The sequence below is a fragment of the Aotus nancymaae genome, unplaced genomic scaffold (assembly GCF_030222135.1).
Source record: "Aotus nancymaae isolate 86718 unplaced genomic scaffold, 86718_ANA_hifiasm-v0.15.2.pri h1tg000029l, whole genome shotgun sequence".
Classification (NCBI taxonomy): Eukaryota; Metazoa; Chordata; class Mammalia; order Primates; family Aotidae; genus Aotus; species Aotus nancymaae.
Window position 1 is genome coordinate 83,355,585 of NW_026988442.1, and position 18,497 is coordinate 83,374,081.

At 39.1% G+C, this 18,497-nt stretch overlaps 1 protein-coding gene across 1 annotated transcript; it reads left to right on the forward strand.

The window, feature by feature from the left end:
* The first annotated feature begins 216 nt into the window (after positions 1–216).
* DDX18 (DEAD-box helicase 18) lies at positions 217–17,763 on the forward strand. Its single transcript, XM_064382832.1, has 14 exons — positions 217–392; positions 2,870–3,154; positions 5,258–5,401; positions 6,774–6,909; positions 7,223–7,323; positions 7,439–7,638; positions 7,724–7,838; positions 10,777–10,916; positions 11,148–11,309; positions 11,666–11,818; positions 12,456–12,569; positions 14,075–14,131; positions 14,421–14,598; positions 16,021–17,763. Exons 1-14 carry the CDS (start codon positions 287–289, stop codon positions 16,161–16,163), a joined length of 2,034 nt encoding a protein of 677 aa, XP_064238902.1. The 5' UTR covers positions 217–286; the 3' UTR covers positions 16,164–17,763.
* Positions 17,764–18,497: the final 734 nt, after the last annotated feature.

Genomic DNA, 18,497 nt, shown 5'->3' on the forward strand with positions numbered 1-18,497 from the left:
AGGGGAAGCTCAAACTAGCTCCAGAAGAGCGTGAAGCCAGTGCAGGGCCTGGCCTCCAATTCTCCAGAGGGCGCCGCAAGGATTTTGGTCGCCAAAGGTACCAGGGTACCCGCGTCAGGAAGCATTTCTGCTCTGGAGCATTTTGGTTTCGCAGGGTGCAGCGTTCCTGTGACGCATTTCCGGTTGGCCGAGCTACGCACGTGCGACCGGAAGGGAAGTAACGTCAGCCCGGAGTATTGAGCCGCTGTGCTGAGTGGCGCGGTGGTCTACCCACTTCTTGGACAACATGTCTCACCTGCCGATGAAACTCCTGCGCAGGAAGATCGAGAAGCGGAACCTCAAATTGCGGCAGCGGAACCTAAAGTTGCAGCAGCGGAACCTAAAGTTGCCGGGTGAGATTCGCTGACTCGCGGTGGCTCAGGAGTCCCACGCGGGAGCCCTGGCGCTTTCAGGCGACCGGGGGCCCAGCTGCTCTGTATGACGGAGGCAGCTTCCACTGCAGCGTGTGTGATTGGGGACAGTGAAAAAGTAGCCTTCACTCGGGACCCGCGCTGCTGCCCACTCGTTGCGTGGCTCCAGCGCTGCTCCTGACCCTTCTGAGCAGTTTACTAAGCGTTAGAGCAGGAGGCCTCCCGGTTCCCTTCCAGGCTTGCAACTAACCCGGCCTTTTGCATTTTCACCTTACCTTTTGATTCCCTCACCACCTGCAAGTAGCACCTCACCTCATCCCTCATTTCCGATTACGCTCCATGGAACTTTCTCATTTCCACCCACTTTTCACATCTGTTTAATTCCCATATTTCTTTCCCCAAAAACCCGTCTCGCTGTTTCCACAGAGCTTCTTTGATGCTATCGCCTTCCTCTACCCACCTCCACATGCTCTCGTAGCACTTCCTCCCAAGAGCGTCTACGTATTTGTGTCCTGCACAGTGACTTAAATGAAAAGGATTTTACCTGAATGTTACTTTTCTTACCTACCTCATCTCCAGCCCCAGTGTCCTGACAGTGGGACCATAAATCTTGAAGTAATTGTGCTAACCTATTGTCCAGGTTAAGATATAAACTCCCTGAGGGGAAGGTTGGAGGCACAGTGCCTTGCCCCGGTTGGTTTTCGACAGACATTAATGGAAAAAAAGAAAAAATTTGCAGGAGGCAATAGGTTTGTGAATTTTAGGAATATGTTTTGAAGTTCTCTAATATTTCTAATTCCTGTAGAATAATAATACAGCATTACTACTTTCAGTGTATATGTGAGTAAATTTGAACAAAACATGGTGTTACGTTTTATCTTTTTCAATATATAAACGAGGAACCTTTGGTAAGGACATTCTCAGGTACAGTCATGCATCGCATTACAGGAGAGGGGATACACTGTGAGAAATGCATCATTAGGGACTTTTGTCGTTTTGCGAACTTCCGTAGAGTCCAGTTACACAAACCGAAATCTACACACCCAGGCTGCATGGTATAGCCTGTTGCTCCTAAGCTGTCATCCTGTACAGCATGTTACTGTACTATACTGAGAGAATTGTAACACGATGATAAATATTTTTTATAGCTAAATATATCTAAACATAGTAAAGGTACAGTTAAAATACTATGATGAGAGATTTTAAAAATGGTACACCTTTTTTGTGGTGAGGGAATGTGAAGGCCTAGGACATTACTGTGCACTACTATAGACTTTATAAACACTGTACACTTGGGCTACACTTTATTTTTTTAATACTTATACTGTAACTTTTACTTTATAAACTTGTTAAATTTTAACTTTTCAACTCTAACACTTAGCTTACAACACAAGCACATTGTACAGCTGTACACAAATAGTTGATGTCCTTATTCTGTGTGATTTTTTTCTGTTAATTTTTTTTTTCTTTTTAAGCTTTTTGTTGAAAATGTAAAGACACAGACACATTCAGTATCACTGTCTTCCACCTCCACATCTTGTTCCACCGGAAGATTTTTAGGGCAATAGTAGGCATGGAGCTGACATCTATGATAACAGTGCCTTCTAAAATACCTCTCTCCCTGAGGCTCTTTTACAGTTGACTCTTATTTTTTAATAAGTAGAAGGAATACACTCTAATGATCAAAAGTGTGAAGATATAAACCAGTAACATAGGTGTTTGTTATCACATGTATTGTACATAATTATGTGTGCTTTACTTTATACAATGGCATCACAGTAGGTTTTTTTACACTAGCATCACCACAAACATGAGTAATGTTACACTATGACACTGCAACAACCGATGGCAGTAGGTGATAGGAATTTTTTAGCTCCATTATAATCTTATGGAACCACTATATATGCTGTCCTTAATTCACAGAAATGTCATTGTGCATGTGTTACTGTATTTGTGTGTGATAAATGTTGGGGCAAATAAGTGGTCTTATCAACTGAATTTTCAACCCACTGCAACCTAGGAGAGTTGGGGCTGAATATTTTGAAGTTGCATGAGAAATAGTATTTGTGTGAATGAGTTGTAAATGTCTTTATCAGTATATCAGTTAATCATATGTTTATCAGATACTTAGGTTTATTTTGTAACTGCTATTATCTGACTTTATCTGTTTAAATATTTGACCTCATTGAAATTTTTCTGTTCTAGACTCCTTAAAGTCAGAGGTATGGTCTTTTAAAGTTAAGAAATCAATATAGGTTTCCTTTTTCCAGTATTTTTTCTTTAAGATAATTTACTTTTCCTATACAGGAACACCATAAAATTGTAAGTTGTTTTAATTACATGAAAGAGAAGAAAAGCTAAATAATTCGTGTCTGGAAGCCGTGGAAGTTCCCATTTGGCATTTCAGTGTTTCTGAGTAAACTTCTTTCTCACAGTGTACGTTCTGTTTATTTAAACAGGGGCCTCAAATCTGAACCTGTCAGAAACTGAAAATGGAGATGTGTCTGAAGAAACAATGGGAGGTAGAAAGGTTAAAAAATCAAAACATTCTATGAATGTGGGCTTATCAGAAGCTCAAAATGGAGATGTGTCTCAAGAAGCAGTGGAAAATACAAAAGTTAAAAAATCTCCACAGAAATCCATCGTATTAACCAATGAAGAAGCAGCAATGCAGTCTCCCAATTCAGAATCAAAAAAGAAAAAGAAGAAGAAAAAGAGAAAAATGGTGAATGATGCTGGGCCTGGTGGGTATTTATTATTTTTGAACTTCAGCCATTTAGTTTTTCACGGACAGTTATCGTTCCTCCTCCTATTACTTTTGTGTGCACTTGACTTATGAGAATTCTCTGTACTCACCAGAGTATTAGAGGTTAGCCTGGTAGCTAATGGAAACATTACATTGGCAGAAGTGGGGAGTTCATTTCAACTCTTCTCAAAATTTTGATGGATATATTTTTAGTTTCACTAACCTTGAAGAAAACCTCACTCTCAGAAAAGACTCTCTTTAGAGTTCTAGAAATTTTCTCTCTTTTTTTGGGAGTTATCTGGGCTTTTAATGATAAACGGAACATACTATGACATAGTATTATAGTTTCACCTGTTTACAAATAGAATTGCAGAATTACTAATATAAAGAAATCTAGGCTGGTAGTAGGATCTGTCTTCCCAGACCTTTCTGTATTAAAGGGCTTTGCAGTAATGATTTTTTCATTACCTTTTATTTTTGACTTGATTCTTCCCATTTTCCTACCATAAATTTCTCCCTTTGAAAGGAGTCTTAGTTACAAAGTATATAAAGTAGGAAACTTCTGAATAAATAGAACATTAATTTCTAAGTGCTAAGAATGGCAAGAGAAAAAGGAAGAACTGTTTTTTGAAGGTGATAGAATTGCGGTAAGCTCACATGAAAGAATGGAGATTTTAATTGAGATTTGTACAAGCAGAGTTTTCAAGGTAGAATAGGATAAGGGTCAGCAAACTATCCCTCCTTCTACCTGTTTTTGTGAATAAAGTTTTACTGGGTCATAGCAGTGCCCATTTGGTTGTCTTTATGACAATAGAGATCATATGACCTGCAAAGCCTAAAATAGTTACTATCTGGCCCTTTGTAGAAAGTTTGCCAGCACCTGAGTTAGAACATTTTATTCATGTATCTTACCTGAAATACAGGTTTTATTTAAAAAGGAGCTTTGAACTTTTCCAAACACGCATGACTGTCTTCATGATGCCTACAAACGAAAGTTATTGTAATCCTTTTCTAAAATTACTGCCTTCACAGTTCTTGTTTTGAGTATGCCCAAGGAAGTGGTATTATTTCTGCTCTCGAGCACTGAGTCACAATCCTGGGAGTTTTAACCTATGGGTAATATTTTCTTTTTTAATGAAATGGGGTCTCACTGTGTTGTCCAAGCTGGTCTCAAACTCCTGGTCTCAAGTGATCCTCCCACCTCAACTTCCCAAAATACTGGGATTACAGGCATAAGCCACCACACCCAGCCACCTATGGGTAAATTTTAAGAACTAGTCCCAGGAAAACAAGCCATGGAAACCAGCTGAAGATACCTATGGCTTTTGAACATGTGAGTCCTACAGAGTTGACTGTTTCCTGGAAGGGTGGCCATAAGGTACAAGGAAGAGACCAGTCCTGAGCTACAGAGAGTCCTGAGTTCTGGTGTAGGTCAGTTCTTTGCCAACATCACTAATTGCCATATATTTTTATATAAGCCCAGCATGTAGTTAATCCATTTGACCCAGAGTTGAACATTCAAAAGGGAAGTGAGGTAGGACTGAAAAGACAGTTGGGACTACGTGAAAGTTGTGAATGTAGAAATGAGAAAATAGGAAGCCCTGACTTTCCTCTCACCCTCATCACTGTTAGCCAAGGAACAGTCCACTGTACGTCAGCCAGGCAAGTAGATTGCTGCCCTTACTTTACAGTCTATCTCTAGTAACATGAAGAGCCTTTGATTAATAGCAATTGGCATGGGAGGAAAAATGAGTGCTTATAATCAGTTTTTAAGGATTATGTTAATCAGATGTGCTTTTTTTTCCCCTCAGTGGAATGTGTGAAACTTATAATTGGTATCTTTGTACTGTTTAGTTGAACTTTTTAAAGTTTTAATGAGATGGTATAATACATTAAGAAGCCTAAAACGTTTTGTCAGCAAGTCTTTCTGTACCTTGGATTACCAATCATTTTTCATGAAATGGAATTGTTAACAAATTAATACAGAATATAGCTTTTGAAAATAGACCTCTTTACATCACAGATCTTCTGTTTTGTTGATCTCATTTGGAATTTTTTTTTAAGAAAAAAAATTTTGGGGTTTTGTCTTTTAAAACTAAAGATACAAAAAAAGCAAAAACTGGAAACAAAGGAGAATCTGAAGAAGAAAGTGCCGAGAATCCTAAAGAAACAGAAAATAATGTGGAGAAGCCAGATAATGATGAAGATGACAGTGAGGTGCCCAGCCTGCCCCTGGGACTGACAGGTAAATGTCCAGGAAGTTTTCTAGACATAGCTTCTTTAAAATGTGCCTCTCAGAGGATTATAGGTTGAAGTTTCAGTTGAGACTTTCAATTTACCTGGAAAAAGTAACTGTCAACAAGAAGCTTTTGTTTTTTTTTATATCTTTTTGCTGCTTTTTCTCTTCATCTTCTATAATGTGTTTTAGTTCTTTTTGTTCCCTATTTTTTTTCTTTTGTCCATTTCTGATGCTAAATATTTTATATGCACACAAACAGCTTCTAGGATTCTTTGGTTTGTCCTTTTCTAAGGCTCATTCTATGTTGTAATAGGAAAATCATTGGCCCTGTACCAGTTTAACTTCCTTTGGCCTTTGTTCCTTTGTAAAGTCGAGTTAACTAGAATTCACTCCCTCTAACCAGGTATGTCTAGGAGTTGCTTCAGTTGCTTGTTTGGTTGGGGTGGTTGGTTTGTTAAAATGTTGAGGGCCCAACCCCAGATCTGCTTAATCCAAATTGCAAACATTTTGGCAGTAGCTCTCCTGCAGGGAAATTTGCCCCCGAAGACGAGTAACTCATCCTAGTTTGCCCAGAACTTTTCCAGTTTTAGCACTGAAAGTCCTGACTCCCAGGAACCTCCTCTGTCCCTAACCTATTGAGATCGGTCATCCTAAGCCTAGGAGACATTTTTGATTCTCGGAACTGGGGCAGTCTGCTGGCATCTGGTGAGTGGAGGTCAGAGACACTGCATAATGGCTTATAATGCATAGGAAAGCATTCACAACAAAGAATTTATTCAGCCCAAATGTCAGCAGTGCCAAGATCAAGAGTCATTGGTTTACACCCTGGGCATGTGGAGTGTGGGGAACCCCCAGGTGATTTTGATGCCTTCTGCTAAAGAACCACTATATTACTTGATACATAGGTTTAACCTAATATTCTGTGGTTGTATCTGACTCTTCTGTGTCTTGTCAGAGTGAGATTAACAAGTTTTTATTTTATTGACTTCACATTGAGTTTTTGTTAATGCTCAGTGTTTTCACTTTTTATGTCAAATTTCTTAAACATTTAATGTACCTCTGGACTCTTTCATTATTTTCCTTGTCTTGGTATTTTTATTTTATATAAATTCCTCAGTTATACCTCCTTTCCACCCTTTGTTTTGTTATAGTATGGGTTCTGGACTATAGCTCACACAGCCATTAACAATGGAGAAACTTGAAAGGTATACAGTCTTTTTCTTGATATTGTCATATGTGAATAATTAAGGTTTAGCCTTTTCTTTAGGAAGCTTTTCTAAGCAAAACAGATTTAGGCAACTGTAGCAGTACTTATCTTTTTAAAAATATTTATCTTTTTAAAGGTAAATGTGCTAATGATAAATTGTCTTCTGTTTAGGAGCTTTTGAGGATACTTCATTTGCTTCTCTATGTAATCTTGTCAATGAAAACACTCTGAAGGCAATAAAAGAAATGGGTTTTACAAACATGACTGAAATTCAGCATAAAAGTATCAGACCACTTCTGGAAGGCAGGTATGATTAACACTGAAGCTTAGATATTGGCATCTATTTTTAGAACTAGAGGATTATAAAGAACATACCAGTGTATTCTGTTGATTTTGTACTATATGTTGGGTCATGTATCCATCATGCATTAAAGGCCTTTAGTTAATTACTGATGTTTGAAGGAAAATGTTTGAAAGGTGTTCATTTGTGTTGTAGCACAGTTCTGACTTAGATGTAGATTCTTGTTCATGTTCTAGCCTTAGTGCCGAAAGCATGTGTATGTAGTACATCATAAATGAGTAGATTAAATGTCTTCTTCCTTTCCCTTTTTAATATTTAGGGATCTTCTAGCAGCTGCAAAAACAGGCAGTGGTAAAACCCTGGCTTTTCTCATCCCTGCAGTTGAACTCATTGTTAAGTTAAAGTTCATGCCCAGGAATGGTAAGCTTTCAATCTGCTTATATCTGCCATTATTTCACTAGCTAGAAGTTTACTATAGCTATTATGGACTCATGGTGACAACCACAGTTAGACTTTTACCATATGTCATTTTTAGGAACGGGAGTCCTTATTCTCTCACCTACTAGAGAACTAGCCATGCAAACTTTTGGTGTTCTTAAGGAGCTAATGACTCACCATGTGCATACCTATGGGTTGATAATGGGTGGCAGTAACAGATCTGCTGAAGCACAGAAACTTACTAATGGGATCAACATCATTGTGGCCACACCAGGCCGTCTGCTGGACCATATGCAGGTAAGAGATACAGTGCTTGTCCCATTGCCTTTTATGAAATCTAAACTGACAACTAATTGTTGTTCTTTGTCCTTTGTTTTGTTAGAATACCCCAGGGTTTATGTATAAGAACCTGCAGTGTCTGGTTATTGATGAAGCTGATCGTATCTTGGATGTTGGATTTGAAGAGGAATTAAAGCAAATTATTAAACTTTTGCCAAGTAAGTAGGTTGCATCTGCATTTGGTTTGCAAAGTATCTGTTGGAGGTAGATAAAAATTGTTCCTATAGAAAAGCTACACTAATGCCAGAACTTTACCATAGCCAAGTGAGGTAGTTGTGCCAATCAACCTGAAAGGTAGTTTGGAATACAAGCATCAAACTTATTAACAACTTAATGTAGTAGTTTTGCTGTTTTAGAAGTTATAGTGAACGTTAAACAGACTTAACTTAGGTCCTGTCCTCCACCTCTTGACTCTTCTTACCTCATCTAACATCCCTCAATTAGTTGTAGATTTGCTGTTTTACTTGTACATACCTTGGATATGGTACTTGCTCCATTATGAACTGGATATAACTAAGACTGTGGTCCCATTTATTATATAATTTATTTTTCAAAGCTTTATCAAAGTATAATTGACATATGTACACATTTATAAGTTACAATTTGATACATTCTTTGAAAAGTTTACCACTGTGAAACCATCACTGTAATCAAGAAAATGAACATGTCCATCACACTCAAAGGTTTCTTCCTGTCCCTTTTCAGTTTCTCCCTCCCACCCTCCTTACACACATACCTCTTCCCTAAGTGAGTATTGATCTGCTTTTGGCCACTAGATTAGGTTGCATTTTCTGAAAATTTATATCAGTGTAGTTATACAGTGTGGTTTTGATGGTTTTGGTCTGGTTTCTTTAGCTCGGTAAATTCTTGTGATTTTCATCCTTGCTGTCATGTGTATCAGTAGCTTTTTATTCCTCAGTAGCATTCCACTGTATGAATATGCCAGTTTGTCCATTTAGCTGCTGATGGATGTTTCTGCTCTTTACAGTTCAGTGCTATTACAAATAAAGTTGCTGTGAACAGTCATCTACAATTCTTTGTAGAGACATATATCTCCTTTTCTCTTAAGTAAACCTAGGAGTGGCCTAGCTGGTATGTGTTTCTTAACTTTTTCAAAAACTGCCAGATGTTTCCTAAAGCGGCTATACTATTTAACATCCCTATGAGCAGTGTATGAAAGTTCCAGTTCCTCCTGGTAAGACTTGACCATCAGGTAATGTCAGCCCCAAGTTTGTTCTCTTTTAAGGTTGTGGTATTTTTGTCCTTTGCGTTTCTATATAAATTTTAGAATTGATTTGTCAGTTTCTCCCCCTTTCCCTCCAAAAAAGTCTCAAATCTTGATTGAGATTTTTATTGAATAGAGATCATTGGAGGAAGACAATATCGAGTCATGTAACCCACCCATAGTAAGGTATATCTCTGTGTATTAGGTATTTTATTTCTCTGTAATATTTGGAGTGTTTCAGGATACAGGTTTTTTCACATCTTTTGTCATATTTATCCCTGAGGATTTCATTAAAATTTCAAATTCCAGTGGCTCATTGCATATATATGTGTGTGTGTGTTTGTGTATGTGTGTATATATACACACACATATATATACACGGTTGAGTTTTATATTGTTCTTATATCTAGCAAGACAGTTAATCCTGTACTGAATGATTATTCAGTATGACTTGCCAGTTGCCCGTATCCTTTTGGATTTTCTGTATAAGCAATCATGTACAGATAATGACAGTTTCACCTCTTTATTTAGTTTTTTTTTTCTTGCCTGATTGCCCTGGTTTTAGTATGATACTGAATAGAAGTGATAAGAGCAGACATCCTTGTCTTGGTTCTGATCTTAGGGGAAAGAATTCAATCTTTTACCATTAACTACATATGAAGCTAGCTGCAGATTTTATATAGACGCCTTTTATCAGATTGAGGAAGATCCCTTTTGTTCCTAGTTTGCTGAGGGTTTTTAATCAGAAATAAATGGTCAAATTTTTTTTTTCTGTCAAAATAATCATGTTTCTTTTCTTTCTTTTTTTTTTTTTTTGAGACGGAGTTTTGCTCTCGTTACCCAGGCTGGAGTGCAATGGCGCGATCTCGGCTCACCGCGCAACCTCCGCCTCCTGGGTTCAGGCAATTCTCCTGCCTCAGCCTCCTGAGTAGCTGGGATTACAGGCACACGCCACCATGCCCAGCTAATTTTTTGTATTTTTAGTAGAGATGGGTTTTCACTGTGTTGACCAGGATGGCCTTGATCTCTTGACCTCATGATCCACCCGCCTCAGCCTCCCAAAGTGCTGGGATTACAGGCGTGAGCCACCGCGCCCGGCCCTCATGTTTCTTCTTTTGTTAACATAGTAAATTGTACTGGTTGATTTTTCAAATGTTGAACCAATCTGCATTTCTAGAATAAACCCACTTTGTTATGATCCATTATCCTTTTTATATATTGCTGAATTCACTTTACTAAAATTCTGTTTTGAATTTTGCATATGTGCTCATGAATTATATTGATCCATAGTTTTGTTTTCTTGTAATGTCATTGTCAGGTTTTTGTATAGTGTAATGACTGACTTCAAAGAATGAGTTGACATATAAACCCCCTCTTTTATTTATTGGAGAGTTTATGAATAATTGATGTTTCTTCCTTAAATGTTCAATAGAATTCACCAGTGGAATCCATTTGGGCTTGGAATTTTTTTACATGAAGGTTTTAACTAAAATTTCTTTAGTAGACACAAGGCTTTTTAAAGTTTTCCTATTTTCTTCAGTTGTTTGTATTTGAAGGAGTTTGTCCATTTTATCTACGTTCTCAGATTTATAGACCTAGTGTTTCATGATATACCTTTTTACCTTCTGTAATATCTGTAGAATCTCTTTTATTATATCTGTAGAATCTCTTATAATATCTGTAGAATCTCTTATAATATCTGTAGAATCTCTTTTATAATATCTGTAGAATCTCTTTTATAATATCTGTAGAATCTGTAGAGACATCAAACTTCCCATTTCTGATATCTCTACCCAGAATATTTATAGTTGTGAGGCAACTGTAAAGATTCTCAAAATGATTGGGGTTATTTTTATATGTATCTGTTTCAGCACGTAGACAGACTATGCTCTTTTCTGCCACCCAAACTCGAAAAGTTGAAGACCTGGCAAGGATTTCTCTAAAAAAGGAGCCATTGTATGTTGGTGTTGATGATGATAAAGCTAATGCAACAGTGGATGGTCTTGAACAGGTACTTTTTATCAATAACTGAAAACTTTAGGGATCTTACTTGGTGTTTTTATGTAATTGTTGGAAGGATCATTCAGAAAGCAAATGGGTTAATGAACTTTTAAAATGCTGTAGGTGAGGCATAACAGTTTACACACTATGTTTATCAGTGCTGTTGATCAAATTACACAAGTTAGGAAATGGGAAGTGTCCGCTTGGTTCATTTATATCTGTCTATTTGAACCATTTCTAGGGATATGTTGTTTGTCCTTCTGAAAAGAGATTCCTTCTGCTTTTTACATTCCTTAAGAAGAACCGAAAGAAGAAACTTATGGTCTTCTTTTCATCTTGTATGTCTGTGAAATACCACTATGAGTTGCTGAATTACATTGATTTGCCCGTCTTGGCCATTCATGTAAGTGATTATAATGAGCTCATTGAAAACAGAGTATGCTTATTAAATCCTAGAGGTTGTAGGATTGGAGTTATTGCCCACTCCTCCAAATATTGTTCTGAGTAGTTAGATCACCACTAGGTGATGGACCCTGTACATGGGGAGCACTGCTGGGTGTGGAGGGTTGTGAGGACTTCCAAGGAGTACAAGACACCATCCTCCTTGAAGGGCTTGCAGAACAGTCGGGAAATAGAACATGGACCAAGGGATGAGCTCAAAATACAGTAACAATTCCACAATTTGGGGGTTCTACTGCTATACTTCCTAGAGACAACCTTAACATTCCAGCTCTTATGGATGTTTTTATTTAATTCTAGGGAAAGCAAAAGCAAAATAAGCGTACAACCACATTCTTCCAGTTCTGCAATGCAGATTCAGGAACACTGTTGTGTACAGATGTGGCAGCAAGAGGACTGGACATTCCTGAAGTCGACTGGATTGTTCAGTATGACCCCCCTGATGACCCTAAGGTAACAGGCGTCCTTGGGGTATATTCAGAATGACTCTGCATTAAGGAGTTCACTTATTCTCCTAGTTGCCTGACAGAAACTGCATTCCACATTCGAAAGGTTTGTCCTTACTATACAGTGACTGCAGTATTCCTCTGGTGTTGATAAGTATTTAAGGCTTTTCAGGGCTCAAAGGGGCCGTGCAAGAGGATTTAGAAGTATCAGTGGAACTTAAGTTGTGAAAATTAGATCCTTGGAATGATCTCTTAAGAACAGCAGATGCCTGAAGGAAATAAAATTGCTTAAGGAGGTAGATAAGCTTCTGGATATGTGGTAGAATAAGCTTCATTTTGAGAAGTATTTTTAACAAATAATGGATTAAAGCCATTTTGATGATGAAGCATGCATAATACTTATTTTATTAGATCACTGTTAATGCAGACATCATGTCCAGCCTTTTTGGCCTCAGTCATTGGCCTGTTACCCTTTGGGGGTGATGTGCGCCAGAGGGATTGCTGCCCCGCTTTGTGGGGGTATGGCCCAGTCCTGTGGGAGTGCACCATCCCAGTGCAGATATGCACATACTCAGGACACAGATACGCAAATGGGCTCATGTGGAAGTCATTGTGTTAACTCAGGTTTTCTTTCTCCACCAAAGGAATATATTCATCGTGTAGGTAGAACAGCCAGAGGCCTAAATGGGAGAGGGCATGCCTTGCTCATTTTGCGTCCAGAAGAATTGGGTTTTCTTCGCTATTTGAAACAATCCAAGGTAACGATCTTTACTTGGAGAAAGATTTCTCTTGGTGTAGGGATTGTTAGCAAGCACCATTTCTACATGTGTCAGAAGAGTCTTGAGTCTGGGCAGTGCTATTAGAACCATTCTTATGGCAATTAAGCAAGTAAGATTTTATGTACTTCTAGACCAGGAAGTGAAAACAGAAGGAATTGCCCACGTGGCTCAGCTTTCTAGCTCTGTTACTCACCAACGCCTCTGTGTCCCAGCCTCTCCTCTCCCATTCCCTCCAGGCCTCTTTGAAACCTTCTCCACTCCTTTGAAGCTCCCTCACACCTAGTCATCTCTGCTTCTGCTCCCCTTCTTTCCTCTTACCTTGTGTGAAGCAGTGGGGAATCCTCATTCACTCTAGTCTCTGCCTCCTCCACTGCCCTCTGTCTCCTATTCATCAGCTCTTGGCCTACAGTCTCTTCTTTGCAGTTAGCGCTTTACCATCTCAAATTTCTCACTGTATAAAAGTAACTTCAACCTTAAACCTATTCTTCTACCCCTTCCTACAGGATAGCTACCATCTGTTGCCTTTCCTCAGTCTGCCTTATCAGAATAATAGTTTATATTCTTGCCAGTTACCTCCCTCTTGGTCCCCAACCAGCTTAATTTGGCTTTAGCTTTGTAGTGTCACACTGGAATTGAATCCATCAGAACCCTAATTGGCCTCTTCATTGCTAGGCCATGGGAACGCATATATCAGGCCTTCTCCTCCCTGACATTTGCATCCTTATGGCCTCTCTGGCATAGTCTTACTGATAGGTTTCCTCTACCCTGCAACTACAGGCAGTGCCCTGAAATTGCTCTACAGCTTTTGTACACTTTCTCCAGAATGCTTGGTTTCAACTAGCCTCTGTCTTTGCTGGGAAGCCATCTCTGATCTCCTGCCCTCCTCCTTGTTCCCACAGAACAGGTGCTCATCAGGTTGACATTTCATTACTTATCTTTCTCCCTCACAAGACCACAAGCTCTCTGAGGGCAGAATCCAGGACTTAGGCACCTATTCTCCAGCACCTAGCATAAGCCTGTTGCTTTTCTGGTTATCTAATGAGTGATAACTGATGACAGATCCACCCTGTAGGAGTTTGTGGTCATCATGGCCTGTAGTGTCACAAGCCTCAATACAGGGCTGTGTGATATTAGGGACCCTCTTCTGACATGGAGAAAGGGGGCTGATGGCCCTTCTGACTAGAAGCCTTAGGCTGTTTCATGGTTCCAAACAGTCAGGATTGTAACGATTCTTAGAGAAAAGTGCTTTACTGACTCGATCCCTGTCCAATTCCTTGCCCTTCAGAACGAAAGAAGTACAGATTGCCTAACTCAGCAGAGCAAAGATGAAACTTTCCCACCAACATTGGGAGACTAGGAAAAGCAGATTTTCCTGTCTGTCTTGAGGGAATTCCATAGGCCTGGTCATCCTTCCCTGTCTCCAGTACCCAATATCTGAATGTTGATCATCCTGGTTTACTAATCTTAATACTTTCGGTTTCTAGGTTCCATTAAGTGAATTTGACTTTTCCTGGTCTAAAATTTCTGACATTCAGTCCCAGGTATGTGATTTTTAAACATTTGTGAGTAAGCAAGAACCTTAACCTTGTTCCAGCCCTGTCTTTGTAGTGATTTATTGGGCAGTCAGTGTCCTCTAAAGTCTACCCTGTTGTAAAATGAGGATTGGACTGTGTCATCTATAAGATTTCTTGCTATTCTAGTTACCACCACTCTGTGCCCTCCTTAAATGTTTTCTATGGAGTGACTTTGCTCTAGCATATTTGAAATCTGGTGTTTTGGAGGGTTTTGTTTGTTTTTGTTTATTAAAACCCATGTTTCTTTCCATTTCAGCTTGAGAAATTGATTGAAAAGAACTACTTTCTTCATAAGTCAGCCCAGGAAGCATATAAGTCGTACATACGCGCCTATGATTCCCATTCTCTGAAACAGATCTTTAATGTTAATAACTTAAATTTGCCTCAAGTTGCTCTGTCATTTGGTTTCAAGGTGCCTCCCTTTGTTGATCTGAGTATCCTTTTTTTTAATGAAACTGTCCTGGAACTGAGGAACAAAAGCTTGACAGAGGGGCATTTTGGGCTTTGCAATAGATTGGTATATGTTCTGTCTCAGACTGGAGGCTCCAGCGTTTGTCCTGATCAGTGTCTGTTTGTGCTAGCACAGGACATAGAGGTTGGGTGGGGCAAGTGGGTGTTAAATATTAGGAAGGGATTATAGGGACAAGGCAGCTTATGCCTTGAGCCTTCAAAAGACAAATTTGACTGTAGAACAAGGAGAGACAGGCAGTTGTGCGTTCCAGGCAGAAACATAGGTAACATAGTAAAGCTCCGCAGTGGTTGCTGAGGCCACACTGTGCAGGGTACTTAGGTGAATGGGATGTTTTGAAGCTAAAGAGAGGATGGGACCTGTCAAGGAGTTGTAATCCTCTTAGAGCCCTTGAAGAGTTTTATACAAGAAAGTGGCAAGTTCAGTAAAAGAAAATAAAACTTAGGTGTTACGATAAAAGGCAAAAGGAGTACCTCCAGTTGCTTCAGTTGTGATTTATAATTTGTGCCTTTCAGAAGAAGAAACTGAGCAGCTGAAATGAGGCCTGTGTGTTAGTGCCATGGTAGTAACTTCTAAGGGGACTTGAGGACCAAATTTTTATTTTTTTATTTTTTGAGACAGAGTTCTGCTCTTGTTACCCAGGCTGGAGTACAGTGGCACGATCTCGGCTCACTGCAACCTCTGCCTCCTGGGTTCAAGCAATTCTTCTGCCGCAGCCTCCTGAGTAGCTGGGATTACAGACATGTGCTACTACACCCGACTAATTTTTGTATTTTTAGTAGAGATGGGGTTTCTCCATGTTGGTCAGGCTAGTCTTGAACTCCTGACCTTAGATGACCTTCCCACCTCGACCTCCCAAAGTGCTGGGATTACAGGCGTGAGCCACCACGCCCAGCCTTAGAGGACCAAATTTTGGGTTACCATCTCCATTTGTAAACATTGAGTAAATGTCAGCTGAAATGAATACATGTTAAGTCCTGTGGAAGGAAGAGCAGCTCCTTCACGTAGGCATTCCTAAATTAATTCCAAAGAGAAATGATAGTCCCTTGTTTTGACACAGGAGGTGGTTTTTTAATGTGCTCCTATAAACTTCCTGATTAAACTCATAAATCCCTGTTCACTGTCATGAATTTTACTATGTGGAAGAAATAATTAATGACCATTACACACTGAAGTCTAAAATCATACCTGCTCATTTTAGTCTACAGTCACGTGGCCACTCCTGATTTTCTGGAAATTTATTGCATAAGCCTGTGTTCCCACATTTTCATTGTTGAGAATGGGGTTGTGGAGAGACAATAGTGTACGTGCTGGTTTTTTCCCTGTGTAGATGTTAGGTTGGAGTTCATTATCTTTTTTACTTGATTTCCTTAATGTTTGCTTCTAGACGTCAACAGCAATGAAGGCAAGCAGAAAAAGCGAGGAGGCGGTGGTGGATTTGGCTACCAGAAAACCAAAAAAGTTGAAAAGTCCAAAATCTTTAAACATATTAGCAAGAAATCATCTGACAGCAGGCAGTTCTCTCACTGAAGACATGCCTTTCTTTCATCTTGAATAACTTTGTCCTAAAGTGAATTTTTTTTACCTCTTGATTTAACAGAATTTTTGTAGCCTTTAGAATTTGGACTTCCTAACGAGAGTATAAATTAACTTGGGTTGCAAGCACTGAGCACTGTTACTTCTATCAAGTCTCTCTTTTATTTTTGAGATACAAAACAGGCTTTGTTTTCTTGGTTGCCCAAGGGCAGAGCAAGGAATATCTGGTCTTTCTTATGATTATATATTATTTTAATTTTAAATATCCCTCCCTCAAACAGATAAATGTATGTTACTGTTTTAATATAATTCTTTTTGTACCGTTCCTTCTTGTTTGGTGAAGATTTCTGTGGCATGGATTGCTGTTCTTACTGTTGTAAAGGTGACCTAGTGTACTAGGCAGCTGGTGGTAATGCAGAGAAAGAGTCTCAGGTTATTTTTTGTTTTTAGTTATTTCTTGGACCTTGACAGTATCTCATGACTCCTTCTGAAAATGCTGCAGTATAAAAGAACAAAGAGCTTAGAAGCACCTTAGGATTAGGGTGGCATTGCTTTTATAGATTCTTGATTTTAAAGCAATGAGCTTTTCTCGGGTATTTCATTTTTTCGGAGCAAAAGCTATGGGTTGTAATTTCAGTAGAGTGTCACTAGCAGTCATAACATTCGATGGGAAGGGGGTAGGAAGAGGGTGAAATAGAGATGTTTGAGCCTTATTTACATCAATAGAGGTGTAATGAATGGTGATGCTCCTCATTCAGATTTGTTTAATTCAAGGTGGTTTGGATTTTGGTAAGCCTTTTTACTCTGTAGAGTACTTAGAAGACAAGGGCAACTTCCCTGGACTTAGAGCCAAGCTATCAGACAGTGCCCAGCACACTAACGTGTGAGAAAAATTACCTCTTCCAGGCCGTGAAACAAAAAAATACATTTGCTATGAAAATTGAAAACTAACAAAGTTAGAGAAAAAAAACAAACAGCAAAGTCAGTGATTTAGTCAGATGGGTTTTTTGTTATAGGAGCACTTGATTTCTAGTGTGTTTTGTATAGTGTATAACTACAAAATAGTACATTATGTAGCAGTTCAAAACCAAAGTTGCTAGCATCATTTGGCTGTTGTGCCAGTTAATCATAGGATCCCATTAAATGTAAGAAGTGCTAACATCTAATGTAGAGGAAACTGTTTGGTAAAGAACATTCCAGTAGGAAAAGAAAAGAACAATCTTCTATTTCTGGGCTTGGCTGTCATCAGCCTGGTCGGACCTGTCTTGGGCTTCCAACCTTGACTGTTGGGCTCCTGGATTGGCTTCTTGGATTCCTATTTCCTGGTGTTTAATAACTCTCTCCAGGATCATGTTTTCCTTTTTTTTCCCCCCCAGAAATATTGTTTTTTAAAAGACAAAAACAAAGGGAAAAATATTTAATTACTGAGCAGAAGTAAATACTATTGATATTTTGTACATAATTAATTTTTATATGCATGTTTGTACTTTTTAATTTTTTTATCAAAAATGAAGTCATCTACATTCTGCTTGTAACCAGCTTGTTTCATAACATGGTATTTTCCTGTGTTATTAAATAATTACCTCATGTTGTATTTTGTTTATGGCTGCTTTGTTGACCCTTGCTTGGTCTGCCAGGATTTAGGTTCAAGATACTTACCTGATTGTGCTAGACTAGCCTGTCCCTGTTGCAGTATATCTTGTGCTCCTACGGGTCTTGAGATTGTTTACCTCTATTATGAGTCAGTCTCTAGAGGTTTTGTGAGAAAAGCACATGAACAAAGTGGACAGGTTGGCCCTGCTATATAAGAACTTAATTCAGGTCCGTTAGCACCCCCATCCATGATCTCCATTCCTGTAGTCAGCTGTGGTCTGACTAGCTCAGTACAGTACGATAAGCTACTTTGAGAGGCCACATTTACATGACTGTTATTACAATATATTGTAATTGTTTTATGTTAATCTCAATGTGCTAATTTATAAACTTTGTCACGTATAGGAAAGAATTTATAGAGAGTTCAGTCTTGTCCACGATTTCAGACGTGCACTGGGGGTCCAAATGTATCCCTGGAGGATAAGGGGAACTACTCTACTTGCTGGGTGCTGTTTGTGATTGTAGTGGCAGGATGGTCCAGGCTAGGGACAAGAGACAACCAGACTTTACCACCCTGGCCAGTTTCAGATGTGAAGGAGCCAGTTACTAGTATCATGTAGTGAGTGAACAGCACCGTCTGCAAGGCTCATGCACGGTAAGGACTTCATAGGTTTCTGTGCTAAGAGCACAGTTGGTGGCAAATGTGGGCATTTGACAGGTGGGATTAAGTGGCTG

Coding starts and splice junctions, on each gene's coding strand:
- DDX18 (XM_064382832.1), top strand. CDS start 287: ATGTCTCACCTGCCGATGAAACTCCTGCGCAGGAAGATCGAGAAGCGG. Junction 393..2,869: donor GCGGAACCTAAAGTTGCCGG/GTGAGATTCGCT, acceptor TTATTTAAACAG/GGGCCTCAAATCTGAACCTG. Junction 3,155..5,257: donor GGTGAATGATGCTGGGCCTG/GTGGGTATTTAT, acceptor TTAAAACTAAAG/ATACAAAAAAAGCAAAAACT.